Source organism: Chanodichthys erythropterus, chromosome 15, assembly GCF_024489055.1.
Source record: "Chanodichthys erythropterus isolate Z2021 chromosome 15, ASM2448905v1, whole genome shotgun sequence".
Classification (NCBI taxonomy): Eukaryota; Metazoa; Chordata; class Actinopteri; order Cypriniformes; family Xenocyprididae; genus Chanodichthys; species Chanodichthys erythropterus.
The window spans coordinates 10,185,223-10,198,766 of record NC_090235.1 but is presented as its reverse complement, the minus strand read 5'-3'; the positions used below and the strand labels follow the sequence as shown (position 1 = coordinate 10,198,766).

Below are 13,544 nucleotides of genomic sequence, written 5' to 3'. Positions count from 1 at the left end.
CAATAGGGTCCTGGCCAAGACAGGCAGCACATTTAGTTGAACATATAACAAATACATTAATTTATATATACAGAAATACACAAAAACACTCAAAAACAATTAAAATCAAATGACTCAGAAACTAGATCCTTTAAAATACCCTTAAAATCATTTAGTAATACCAAATCTTTTAAACGTAATTTGTCTTGCAACTGGTTCCAATCAAATGGAGCAGCATAGCGAAATGCCATTTTTCCCATATTTGTGTGAACTTTCGGGATTATAAGAGCCAATTTAATATGTCAATAATTTTTATTATTATTGTTTGTTTAGAACAGGGGTGGGCAAACTCAGTCCTGGAGGGCCGCTGTCCCTGCAGAGTTTTGCTCCAACCCTTATCAAACACACCTGAACCAGCTAATCAAGGGTTGCAGCTAAACTCTGCAGGACAGTGGCCAAGTTTGCCCACCCCTGGTTTAGAGCGTTGATTTGCAAGTAATAACAAAGCGAATTTTTGTGACTTTCTTTGAGAGGCAATTCTGATATTTCCTGTATCATTATTATTTCTTATGTTTTCTGAATGTATAATTTATGGATGTATAATTTCTGTTCTGTTTCTTTAACTGCCACGCCCACTTGATACCACTTGTTTCCCCTCAAGCAGGGAAAGAAGGGAGAAACAGTTTTCTTACTGTTGCTATCATTTATGGCAACGTTTAAGGAAACACAAGACAAAAGCTTAACAAGTGTAACAATATAAAATACATTTGTGTTTGTTTTTTGATTAAACTCGCACTTGTTTACAGACTTTGGACTGACTTTTGGGATGAGTAAGAACCCATTTTTCCTGCCACTGTATTCCAGTGAAGTTAATCTAGGACTTTGCATCTACTCTAATAATACTCTGCTGTAAAGAACTTTTGAGAAGTATTTTGAGAAGGGGTTTATGTGTTGAACCAGTTGCATTCTGATGTAACCCATCCCAACATGAACACTAAGAAAAATAAGGCCAGGATAAACCTAATAATTAATAACCTAATATTTAAAATGAATCCTTCATGCTATTACTGTAACATGGTGCTTCAAAAAAAAAAAAAGTCTTACATAATCTATAAGACTTTCCAATTCCAGCCTATTATGCAACATCTATGGCGTTTCAATGTATGCTGGTGAAACGCAGCTTTGAAATGGCTGCTCCTGTGTTAACTAGGGGTGCAACGGTTCAAATTGCTCACGGTTCGGGTTTTATAACGGTTTCGGTATATTTGGTATGTGCTATGTTCAGGGAAAAAAGGACTATACTGTCAAATAAAAATAAAGAAAATAAGAACAAATAATCAAACTACAAGCAACAGCACAAATCAATACAACAGAGCAAAGATTCAAATAAATAAACAGTGTTTTTCAGCTATCTAACAGTAGTTTTCAGGTACAGAAAATGAATAAAATAATCAAATATAAAATAACGCTGTATGTTGTCTTCACTGTATAAATTAAATAAAGATTAAGTTAGTTAGTTAAGTATTTAGTTACAAAAGCTATTCAGTCAAGAGCAGTGAGTGATTTCTTTGTCATTTGTTGATTAACATTAAAAACACAGGCAAGCAGGAATAGGCCTCTTTCCCTTTAAGACATAATGCACGATCCAGTACAATTAGGCCCGGTTACACAAGCTCTTTTTTTAACTGTTATACATTCACTCAAGAGATAACCGACTATGTTTGTTAGGATACTTGCCAAGACGGGCATGTTGACATAATTTGTGTGTGCAAGGCTTTAAATTAGCAAGGCTTAAATGAGTTTAGTTTAAACACAGATAGCAATGTGCACTGTTCAGGTCTCACCTGCGCTCGTGCGGCATCAACACCCGGGTGATGACGCCGTAAATGACTGCTCATATTCGAGCATACGGCACTCGCAGTGAACAGAGTTTACAAAGAGTGACAGTTTAGTCCACGCTTTTTCATCATCTCTGTTGTAACGTTTTGGGAAGCGAGAATGCGTATTCATCGACTGAAACATACATTATCCAAACGTTGCTATTTTCAACAAACCATATAGATGTGTCGTCATTCGAAATGAACCGCGGTGCAAGTGCGTGCAGAACCGTAAGTGGACAACGGTACGGTTCGATTTTTTACCGAGAATCGTTGCACCCCTAGTGTTAACCCAAAGCTACGTTAACTGCCATGGTATAAAGTGTGGCAGGTACATTCACAGAGTGCACGCACAGCAGCGCTAAATGTGATGGCCGCAGGTGAAAGCCAACACAGGTGCTGGACCATTGAAAGTAGCTGGCTGACCAGAGAACCTCATCATAGAGTCATACAGTCCAGTACAAGCAAAGGGTGTGGCAGAACATTTAAACATTAAGAAGCCGAATAAAGGCACATCTGAAAAAATATTCTGGAATTTGCCCTGGATTCCACAGAAAAGCTTCTGCCTTTAAAACTTAATGAACAGAGTGATTCAACTGCTGCACAAAGACACCAAGCAATTCTTTTTTAAAGCAACAGACGTGAGAGTATGAAATAGCTTAGGTACTGGATGTTCTGGTATTGAGCAGGGGGAGGACAGAAAAGCTTCCTGTGGATGCTATTTGAAAGGAGCAGTCGCAGAAATGTTATTTTATATGATGAATCATACCTTTGTGTGCAACTTTGGGGTCTTTGAGCTCCTTCTGTGCTTCCTCTATTTTATCTGAAACAGAAAAAGAAAGATTTCCATGTTAGCCACATGCCAATCCAATATGGGGTAAAAGTAATAAGCATAAATCATGGTACAATGCAGGACAGAGTGATGCAGCATTTCAAAATACAGTCATTTTTAGGTGGCGTCTTTCTGGCCTGAATGTGCATCACCAAGCTTGGAAAGACCATATACTTGAATATAAGGCAGAGATTGTTTCAGTCAGGTCTCAATATTTCTCTCAGATAATTGACAATAACCAAAATAACTCCAGACGACTGTTTCATACCATTAACAAACTTCTCAAAGGAAACAGCTCCTCTAGTGTACCTACCTCAGTTCATCTTTGTAATAGGTTTCTTGATCATTTCAGTTCAAAGATTGCCAATGCTCGCAAATGCATTATTACTCCTGTTTCGTCTGATTCGGCTTTTAGGATCACACATTTTTCTGGCACCTATTTCTCAAATTTTGCTTCACATGATTCTGTTTCCCTTGGAAAGGAGGTTTCAAAATTGAAATCTACCACTTCCATAGTTGATCCCATACCTTGTGAATTGTTCAAATCATGTTTTGCCTCTTTATGCCCTGTTGTCCTGAGCATAGTAAATGACTCACTGCGCATGGGTGTTGTGCCTGCTGCACTTAAAATTGCTGCTGTAACACCTATACCAAAAAAGACCAACGCAGACTGGGACAACCTTAATAATTTTCGTCCCATCTCAAATCTACCCTTTCTCGCTAAATTGCTTGAGCGAACTGTGGCTTCTCAATTATACGCTCACCTCTCTGTCAATAATCTTTTTGAGCCCCTCCAATCTGGTTTCCGCAAATTACATAGCACTGAAACAGCATTAGTTAAGGTCACAAATGACTTGTTAATCGCTGCGGACTCTGGCTGTCTTTCAATTCTTATTCTTCTCGATCTCAGTGCAGCTTTTGACACAGTGGATCATTTTGTTTTACTCAATTGTTTGGAAACTGTTTTTGGTGTTACTGACACAGTATTAAAATGGTTCAAGTCTTTCCTCTCCGATCGAAGGCAGTTTGTGTCCCTGGGGGGATGCAGATCCAAAGTTGGGGCAGTGCAATTTGGAGTTCCCCAGGGATCTGTTTTGAGTCCCTTGCTTTTTAGTATGTACATTTTCCCCCTGGGTCAACTTCTCAGATCCTTGGGTCTTAAGTTCCATTTTTATGCAGACGACACCCAGATTTATATTCATTCAAAACCTGGCGATAATACGGCTGTTGGCTTTCTAGAACACTGCATCTCTGAGATAAAAATTTGGATGTCTCATAATTTTCTCTGTCTTAACAGCGATAAGACTGAGGTTATGCTCATCGGTTCACCCCAACAAATTCGTAAAGCTGATGCTGTAACCTTAATGGTGGATGGCTCTGCTTTGGAGTTTCAAACTAAATTAAAAAATTTGGGGGTGATATTTGATGCAAATTTAACATTTGATCCTCATGTCCAAAATATGGTCAAAACTTCATTTTTTCATCTTAGAAATATTGCACGATTGCGCCCCATGTTATCTTTCTCGGCGGCTGAAAAACTGATCAATTCATTTATCTTTTCTCGTATCGATTATTGTAATGCTCTGCTTGCTGGGGTTTCCAAATCTACCATAAACAGATTACAGTATGTCCAAAACTCAGCAGCCAGAATCCTGACAAGATCCAGGACAAGTGAGCACATCACTCCCATCTTGGAGTCTTTGCACTGGCTACCGGTCAAGTTTCGCATCGATTTTAAAATTCTCATGCTCACCTACAAGGCCTTGAATGGTTTAGCGCCACAATATCTGTCCGAACTTTTAACTGCATACACCCCAAGACGCAATCTTCGTTCTTCTGATTCTGGCTTTTTAATTGTACCTTCTACACGTTTACGCTCTATGGGTGACCGGGCTTTTTCTTCTTTTGCTCCCAAACTCTGGAATGCTCTTCCCAATGAGATCAGACATGCTGACTCTTTTAGTGTTTTTAAATCTTCACTTAAAACTTACTTTTTTAGGCTTGCATACAAGTGATTTTTTTTTTTTTCCTCTTAATTCTGCTCAAATGTATGTTTATTGTATTTATATGTTTCTGTGAAGCGCTTTGAGATATAACTTTAAAGGCGCTATATAAAATAAAGTTTATTATTATTATTATTATTAAATCAATATATTATCAATACTAGAGACAGTGGTGACCATATGACCATAATATAATATAATACTGTATAGGCCTGCAAAAAAAACACAACATTCCTTCCCACATCTCACAGGTACAGCAGACATTTAATATTTCATATCATCTGCTCTGTGTGTGGGAGGGATATGCACACTGAGAATATACCCAATATTAGAATGCAATTACTGATTATTATATAAGACCAGCCAGGACAGTGTGTACCGAGTGTGTGTATGTATGCATGTACATGTGCTGTAAGGGGAATAAGAAGCAATCATCTCCTTTCACTACCTCAAGTCACACACCCATACACACACAGCCATGGCATACACAAAAACAAAAAAGCATCTAAAAGCAGAACAGATTTGCGTGGTCTGTTTCAACCACAAAACCCCATTACAAAGCATGAGCAAACACTAGTTTGCTTTGAAAACAATGTCTCACTGTGAAGCGAGAACCAGCGCAGTTTCGGAAAGAATCCTTGCTTGCTGTTTGGAAAATGCCGTGGCAGAGACTCCCAGGATCACTGTAACAGGAATGACACTCTTCACTGCATGAGGAACAGGGTGGAGTTGCGAGGGGGTGCCCGGTGATCAAGATCGCAGCATGTTATGTCACGATGAGTGGGCTGAAGGCACACCCTTGATTAACTCCCCCACCCCTCTCTTTCTCTCTATGCAAACTCAATTTGTTATATAACCCATTATATATTTAGATAGAACCCAATCTTAGCAAATCTTTCCCTTCAATCCACATCCAGCATCACTTTCCACACAAGGCCTGGTGAAATCAAATAGTTTTTTGACAGTTAACTATTACTGTATGCAAGTGTGCATGCTAACATTGTATGTGCATGCAAGTATAATTCAGGAAAAAAATCATGTCTGTTAGAAAAAAAAAAAACTTTTAGTCTTAAAAAATAAAATGTAAAATTGGAACTTGTGCAATACAAAAGTTATAAAAATGGAGAAACTTTTGATCAATCTAGAAACAATGAGTCTTTCCTGTTGTGCAGTACATTTTCATGTCCCCATCATAGATGATAAAATATGATAAAAAATTAATTGTATTATTTATTAATAAAATATACATAATTAAAATATTAAATAGTGTTTCAAGATGGAAATCAAGAAAATTAATTTCTTGCATTACAGTCACATATGAATTTTTAATAATTTCATTAAGAAATATTGAGTGAAAATTACTATTAAGAAATATTCTTCATTTTTTCTTTCTCTAATGGAAATGTCTCAACATGCTTTTTAGAACCACTTCTTAAAGGGTTAGTTCACCCAAAAATGAAAATAATGTCATTTATTATTCACCCTCATGTCGTTCTCCACCCATATGGCCTTCATTCATCTTCGGAACACAAATTAAGATATTCTGATTAAATCCGATGGCTCAGTGAGGCCTCCATAGCCGGTAATGACATTTCCTCTCTCAAGATCCAGAAAGCTACTAAAAACATATTTACAATATAGTGATGGGCGATTTCAAAACACTGCTTCGCAGCTTTATGAATCGAATCAGTGATTTGGATCTCCTATCAAACAGCTAAACTGTTGAAATCACGTGACTGTGGCGCTCCGAGTCACTGATTCGATTTGTAAATCGAATCAGTGTTTTGAAATCGCCCACCACTATATTGTTGAAAAGTCATTATTACTGTACTCACATGAACTGTTTTAAATATGTTTTTAGTAGCTTTCTGGATCTTGAGAGAGGAAGTGTCATTGCCTCACTGAGCCATTGGATTTAACACTCAGTAATACTAAGGTCAGCATGAACGGTGTGTCTGTAAGAGCCTGAACTTGCGCCGTATCTCTGGAGGGCTCATCTAAACTCTAAGAATGGAAACTTTTCTCATTCCCACACTAGTCTCTTCCATTGCATCACATCACTCTTCACTCGTTCTCGTAACACTTAACCACCTCAAGCAGCACTACATCACAGTCATCACCAATTATAACACCATCACATTCTGCACCATCATCTGGGGGATTTCTAGATGCTGAGTCACCACAGACGGTTATAGGCTTGAACCGCTTGGTCTAACCACACGTTCAGATTTATCCTACCCTCATCCGTTTGGAGCAATCAATGGAGCATATGGACACCAGTATATGAGGGATCAGATAACAAATGTTACTTAATGAACCGCAAATAGGATCCCCCTCTGCCCAACCCTGTCCCAGAATTCCTAGGGTGTAATGGCATTCGAGAACTCAACCAAGGATAGAAGAACTCAAAGCCTGTGGACGAGAAATCAAAATCTGAATATTTTGGTTGAAGCAAAAGAGAGTGGTTGCAGGTGCCGCTTCCTCAACTGTGGACTGAGCGAATGCAAAGCAGCCTCAAACACAAGAGTATTGTTGAGCAGAGTGACTTCTTTGCATGCTTTAGGAAAATCATTACCGGAGATGATTACGCTTGGTTTCAACTGTTACATGAGATTAACAACTGTGTCCTAACCAGGAAAAGTTTCCAAAAGTTTTTCACTGTGCAAATCAACATCACACCAATATTGAAATCAAGGAACTGATATAGCGGTGACAGATGCGTAGGACAAAACAGATTTACGTGAAACTTCATGTCTGGTTACACAGAAAGAAAAAAAAAAAAAGTAAAAACTGTACCTATTCATGCAGTACCCTTGACGGGACAACACTGTACCTTATCAACTCCTTAAAAGAGACATATTGGTACCTTAGAGTAGTAATATGTACCTATAAACGGGGGAAAAAAAATAAAATTCTGTCATCATTTACTCATAAGACTTTAGTTGATCTTCAAAACACAAATTAAAGGGTTAGTTCACCCCAAAATTAAAATTCTGTCATTTATTACCCTCATGCCATTCCACACCCGTAAGACCTTCGTTATTCTTTGGAACACAAATTAAGATTTTAGTTGAAATCTGATGGCTCTGTGAGGCCTCCATAGGGAGCAATGTCATTTCCTCTCTCAAAATCCATAAAGGTAATACAAAAATATTTAAATCAGTTCATGTGAGTACAGTGGTTCAATATTAATATTATAAAGCCACGAGAATATTTTTGGTGTGCCAAAAAAAACCCAAAATAACGACTTATTTAGTGATGGCTAATTTCAAAACACTGCTTCATGAAGATTCGGAGCACAAATTAATCAGTGTGTCGAATCATGATTCAGATCGCGTGTCAAACTGCCAACGGCTGATTCATTATGCTCCGATGCTTCCTGAAGCAGTGTTTTGAAATCGGCCATCACTAAATAAGTCGTTATTTTGTTTTTTTTGGCGCACCAAAAATATTCTCGTTGCTTTATAATATTAATATTGAACCATTATACTCACATGAACCGATTTAGATATGTTTTTAGTACCTTTATGGATCTTGAGAGAGGAAGTGTCATTGCTCCCTATGAAGGCCTCACGGAGCCATCGGATTTCAACTAAAATATCTTAATTTGAAGATTAACGAAGGTCTTACGGGTGTGGAACGACATGAGGGTGAGTAATAAATGACAGAATTTTCATTTTTGGGTGAACTAACCCTTTAAGGTATTTTTAATGAAACCTAAAGAGGTTTACTCTCCCTCCATTGAAAGTCCAGGTAAACAACACTTAAAGATCCTTCAAAAAGAATCCATTTGAATCGAACAGTTTAATCCAAGTCTTGTGAAGAGATACGATTGCTTTATGTGATGATCAATTTTAATTTATGCTTTTATTTTACCATGTATCTGTTGGTGGTAAATACGAGAGGTACAATTTTTGCACATTTTGTTCTGAGAGTGTAGGACAAAGTGCTAGAATCTGACAAAATGTGTCAGGTGTAGGGCTCTATATTTGTCATTCTAGTTTCAAAAGTCATGCTTTCACCTACAACACAAATACACAGTCTGATGACCTGACAGGAAAGGAACCTCATGACAAAATTAAGAGTGAAAGAAGAACAGAAACGCTTCAGAAAGTTGCTAGTCATGAACACAATGCAAAGAATCTCCTCTAGAGATTTTCTCTTCCTCTTTTTCTCTATGATGGTGTTCTCAAATCATGAGTCTGTAGATGTGGTGGATTTACTGTAGTGTTTTGAGAGGAACTCCTTGAAGTGTAGACCAATTGCCATTGCTATTAAATGGCATAGGGTTCGACTGCAGTTGACATATGGGACAAACCACAGCAGTCGGTCCTCTCTCAATACTTCTCCAGATCTTTATCTCTCCATCCTCCTCTCCCACACTCATGTTTTCCCCAAAAGCACAAGATTTTCCTTTCAAAACAGCGACCACACCAGCTTCTAAACCTCAGATTCAGTGGAACACTTAGCAAGGGGATTTGGAAAAAGAGTTGCTGCACAAAGGTGGTAAAATGAGGACAATAATACAGGCTGAAATTTCCCCTGGTTAATGCTGCCATGACAACCAGGAATTCTTAAGCGGCTTTCTTCCTTGAAGAAACACGCACTGGTCATCTCGATTGGTCCAGGAGACTTCATTAGATGTCAGTGTATGTGCGCTAACGACATAGAGGCTAATGGAAATTTAATGTGATCAGAGATCTGGTTTTAATGGCCGTGGCAGTGCGAGCAGCATGTGGGTATAAATATCACATGAGTGGGTGGTGCTTATTCACAAACAAATTTTAAATGAGAGCTGGACTGAGTGTACCTGTCCTGAAGAGCAGGGTCATTAGAAAAATAGTCTCAGCCTCAGACTGTTCGAAAGCCTACTAATGCATATTGCACAAAGAAATGGCAAGAGCTGGAAAAAAAAAAAAATCAGCTAGTTCCAATGTGACTGGTTTTAAGTGAACTGAATTGACATTGCACATATAATAAACTGTTATACTCACACATTTATTACACATAAATGTGTGTACTATATATAATATATGTATATATGTAATATAGTCATTATGGAATATGGCCATGATAAGTCTTCCTACATGGTTGTTTCAGAAATGAAAAGCTACACACTCCCTCAGTTAGGGTTAGATGAACTGTTGCTAAACATATAACATGCTAGAAACATAATAATCACTGCAACAACGATCCAATCATAGACTCACTTGCCTATTTAAATCCAAACAGTGACTTTTAAGTACAAATCTGGGACAGAAAAATAAAATCCTTACTGCTAAGCCCTGTATATGGAGGAAAATTGATAATAAATTTACCTAATTTTATCTAATCTACAATGACAAAACAGACTGAACTGTTTACAGCATTCAGCTCTCCAGTAAGTTGCACGTAAATCATCAGAGGCTGGCTGTGTAACACCGCTGTTAGTTTCCCACACCACGTGTTTTGACAAATAACAGAGTAGGTGCCAAAAGGTTAAAGTCATTTGCCTGATAGTGTTGGACTTGTTATGGCATACAGAGGTTGAGCGCCCGCAAACCAGCCGGGCTCCCTTTCCTCTCACACACACACACACTAAAGAAAAAACCAGCATACAATGCCTGAATCTAACATTAAGAGTGGATCACTAAATCAGAATGACTTGTCCACACACTCAACAAAGCATTTGTATGTCTGTCTCAGATGTGATCAAATCAGACAACATCTCTGCTGCCTGTCAATCTATGGGAATCACATGACTAAAGCATATTATGCAACCTATGCGTCCTGTCACGCATGAAGTAACACAACACCACCGAAAGAACAAAAGAAACATGCCATTCGGGAGGAAATATCTGCAAAAATGAAGTGAACTATAGCACTTCCTTTGTCAGTCTTTTATCTGGACCCTTTGCACACACAAACTAATAACAGAGCAAGTACTCAAAAGACACACTTCCATGGAATTCATTCCAGGATTCCTCCGAATCAGACACTGCTGTTCCCAACCCCACGCTGTTGGAGCCAAAAACCTCAGTTGATTGCTCAAGGATTTCCACAAACAACCGCACTGGATCAGTTTTGCGATTTACACCCTTACATTTTGCCGCAGGACTGAAATAACATCCGCCTAGAACATTTGTTAGTTATTTGTCATATCAAATCTACTTGTTTTGAAATTGAACTCGGAAAAGCCTTTTGATTGCATGTACAGTAACCTTTTGCTCTCTGACCTTGCAGCATTTAAAAGGGTCATATCACATTTTTAAATGTTTTTTTTTCCCCCTCAGTAAAAACATTAATACTTTTATTCAGCAAAGACACATTATATTGTTTAAAAATGACATTTATCGTGTTACAAAATATACTGTTTCTGTTCAAAGAATCAGAGTTTCCACGATTTAATATGAAACAGCACAACTGCTATCAACACTGATAATCAGAAATATGTCTTGTTTTGAAGCAGCAAATCAGCATTAAAATGATTTCTGAAGGATCATGTGGCACTGAAGTTCAGCTCTGCACCACAGAAATAAATTACATTTTACAATATATTCACATAGAAAACAATAAATGCAGCCTTGGTGCACAAAAGTATGGAAGCTTGTTTCCACCATGGAATAAAAAAAAATAAAAAAAAAAGGAAATTGTGACTTTTTATCTCACAATTCTGAATTTTTTTCCTCAGAATTGTGTTATATAAAGTCAGAATTGCGAGTTATAAAGTCAGATTTGCTTGATATAAACTCACAATTGTGTGTTATAATATCCAATAGAGAGGGGAAAAAGACTAACGTTTTTAACGTTAAAGGGTTAGTTCACCCAAATATGAAAATTCTGTCATTAATTACTCACCCTCATGCCGTTCCACACCCGTAAAACTTTTGTTAATCTTCGGAACACAAATTAAGATATTTTAGTTGAAATCCGATGGCTCTGTGAGGCCTCCATAGGGAGCAATGACATCTCCTCTCTCAAGATCCATAAAGGTACTAAAAACATATCTAAATCGGTTCATGTGAGTTCAGTGGTTCAATATTAATATTATCAAGCAACAAGAATATTTATGGTGCGGCAAAAAAAACAAAACAAAAAAACTACTTATTTAGTGATAGCTGATTTCAAAACACTGGAAGCATAAATTAATAAATGAATCCGTGTATCGAATCATCATTCAGATCGCGTGTAAAACTGACAAACGGCTGAAATCACGTTACTTTGGCGCTCCGAACAGAAGATTTGATACACTGATTCATTATGCTCCGATGCTTCCCAAAGCAGTGTTTTGAAATCAGCCATCACCTAAATAAGTCATTATTTTGTTTTTTTGGCGCTCCAAAAATATTCTCGTCGCTTTATAATATTAATATTGAACCACTGTACTCACATGAACCGATTTAGATATGTTTTTAGTACCTTTATGGATCTTGAGAGAGGAAGTGTCATTGCTCCCTATGGAGGCCTCACGGAGCCATCGGATTTCAACTAAAATATCTTAATTTGTGTTCAGAAGATTAACAAAGGTCTTACAGGTGTGGGACGGCATGAGGGTGAGTAATAAATGACAGAATGTTCATTTTTGGGTGAACTAACCCTTTAAAATGTCAGAATTGTGAGAAAAAGTCGCAATTACCTTTTTTATTTTTTTATTTAGTGGCAGAAGACGTTCTGAAAATTTTCATAGTACATCAAACTCTGATTTCTTATGATATGACCCTTTTAAATCACAATGTGAAAGTGAAACAAAGCAAAGTTTAGAAGCAGCCCAGTGACGAGAGAACATGAGGAACCTTGAGGGACGATACACAACACCATTTATACAGTGGAAAATGGTGCACAGACTATCCTCTTCTAGAAAAAAGACCATGCAGTTCACAGGGTTCCCAAGGTTTCCTTACAGGAAACTCTGATGAGCCTGAAGCCACCAATCAGCACGCAAGAGACAAACAAGGGAGCTGCTTACCAGAAGCAGAGTCAGTAACCTTCCCCTCCTCATTACTGTCAGAGCCCACACACCGACAGACAAATATAAACACACACAACACACACACGGCATCTCAGACCGCATTACACAACGCTCTATCTTCATTAGCTGCATCATCATTTGCTGTCCAAACTTCCTCTTTTCTTTCTCCTGAAATGAGTCTCCTTCTCTAATTTCCTGACTCCCCTGTCAAGAGTCAAGAAGAGACGAAGGAAAGTGAGAGCGAGAGATACCTTGAGCTCTGCAGTGCTCTGAATGGCATCATCTCCACAAAACCCCTCAAACAGCACACGGAAACATCTCCTGAAAACTGGAAGAGTTCTGAGGAGGCTCCAAAAACCCCCTCCAGAATTCGTCTTTCTAGGTGTTTCTTGGCTAAGAACAGCAGCACTCTTAGGAACGTCTGGAGAGTTTGATGTTTCTAGAGTCAGTGGCAGAGAACGGAGCATTACTGATAAGGCGCACTACTGCGAGCCAGAGGCCGCTCTTAATAATGCATGAAAATAAAGAGACGGCTGGAATCACAAAGAATGAGAACGACGTGACGAGAAACTCTTTCAAATACAGAGCTGTAAATGAGCTCCCTACATTTTCTCACCCTTAAAAATCAATGAATATTCACAAATGATGGAGTTGAAAAAGACTGAATAGACTTTGAGGTTGCCACAGAAAAGTAACCGTCAATAAAAATCACGGTCACACTTTAGATTAGGTCCAATTCTCACTAAAACTAACTATCAAATACGACTTTTGCCTCAAACTCCTAATTACTGCTTATTAATAGTTAGTAAGGTAGTTGTTGAGTTTAGGTATTGGGTAGGATTAAGGATGTAGAACATGGTCATGTAGAATAAGGCATTAAAGTATTAGTTCACTTCAGAATTAAA

At 38.0% G+C, this 13,544-nt stretch overlaps 1 protein-coding gene across 4 annotated transcripts in view; it reads right to left on the bottom strand.

Moving 5' to 3' along the window:
• hivep1 (HIVEP zinc finger 1) overlaps positions 1-13,544 on the bottom strand; it is a 76,461-nt gene that overhangs the window by 13,487 nt on the left and 49,430 nt on the right. For 3 of the 4 annotated variants that reach the window (XM_067361722.1, XM_067361725.1, XM_067361723.1), the window contains exon 3: positions 2,626-2,679. In XM_067361722.1, coding sequence (XP_067217823.1) covers positions 2,626-2,679 — 54 coding nt within the window. Of the gene's footprint in view, positions 1-2,625; positions 2,680-6,173; positions 6,226-13,544 lie in introns of those variants that run through there. The other variant, XM_067361724.1, reaches the window with a different exon arrangement.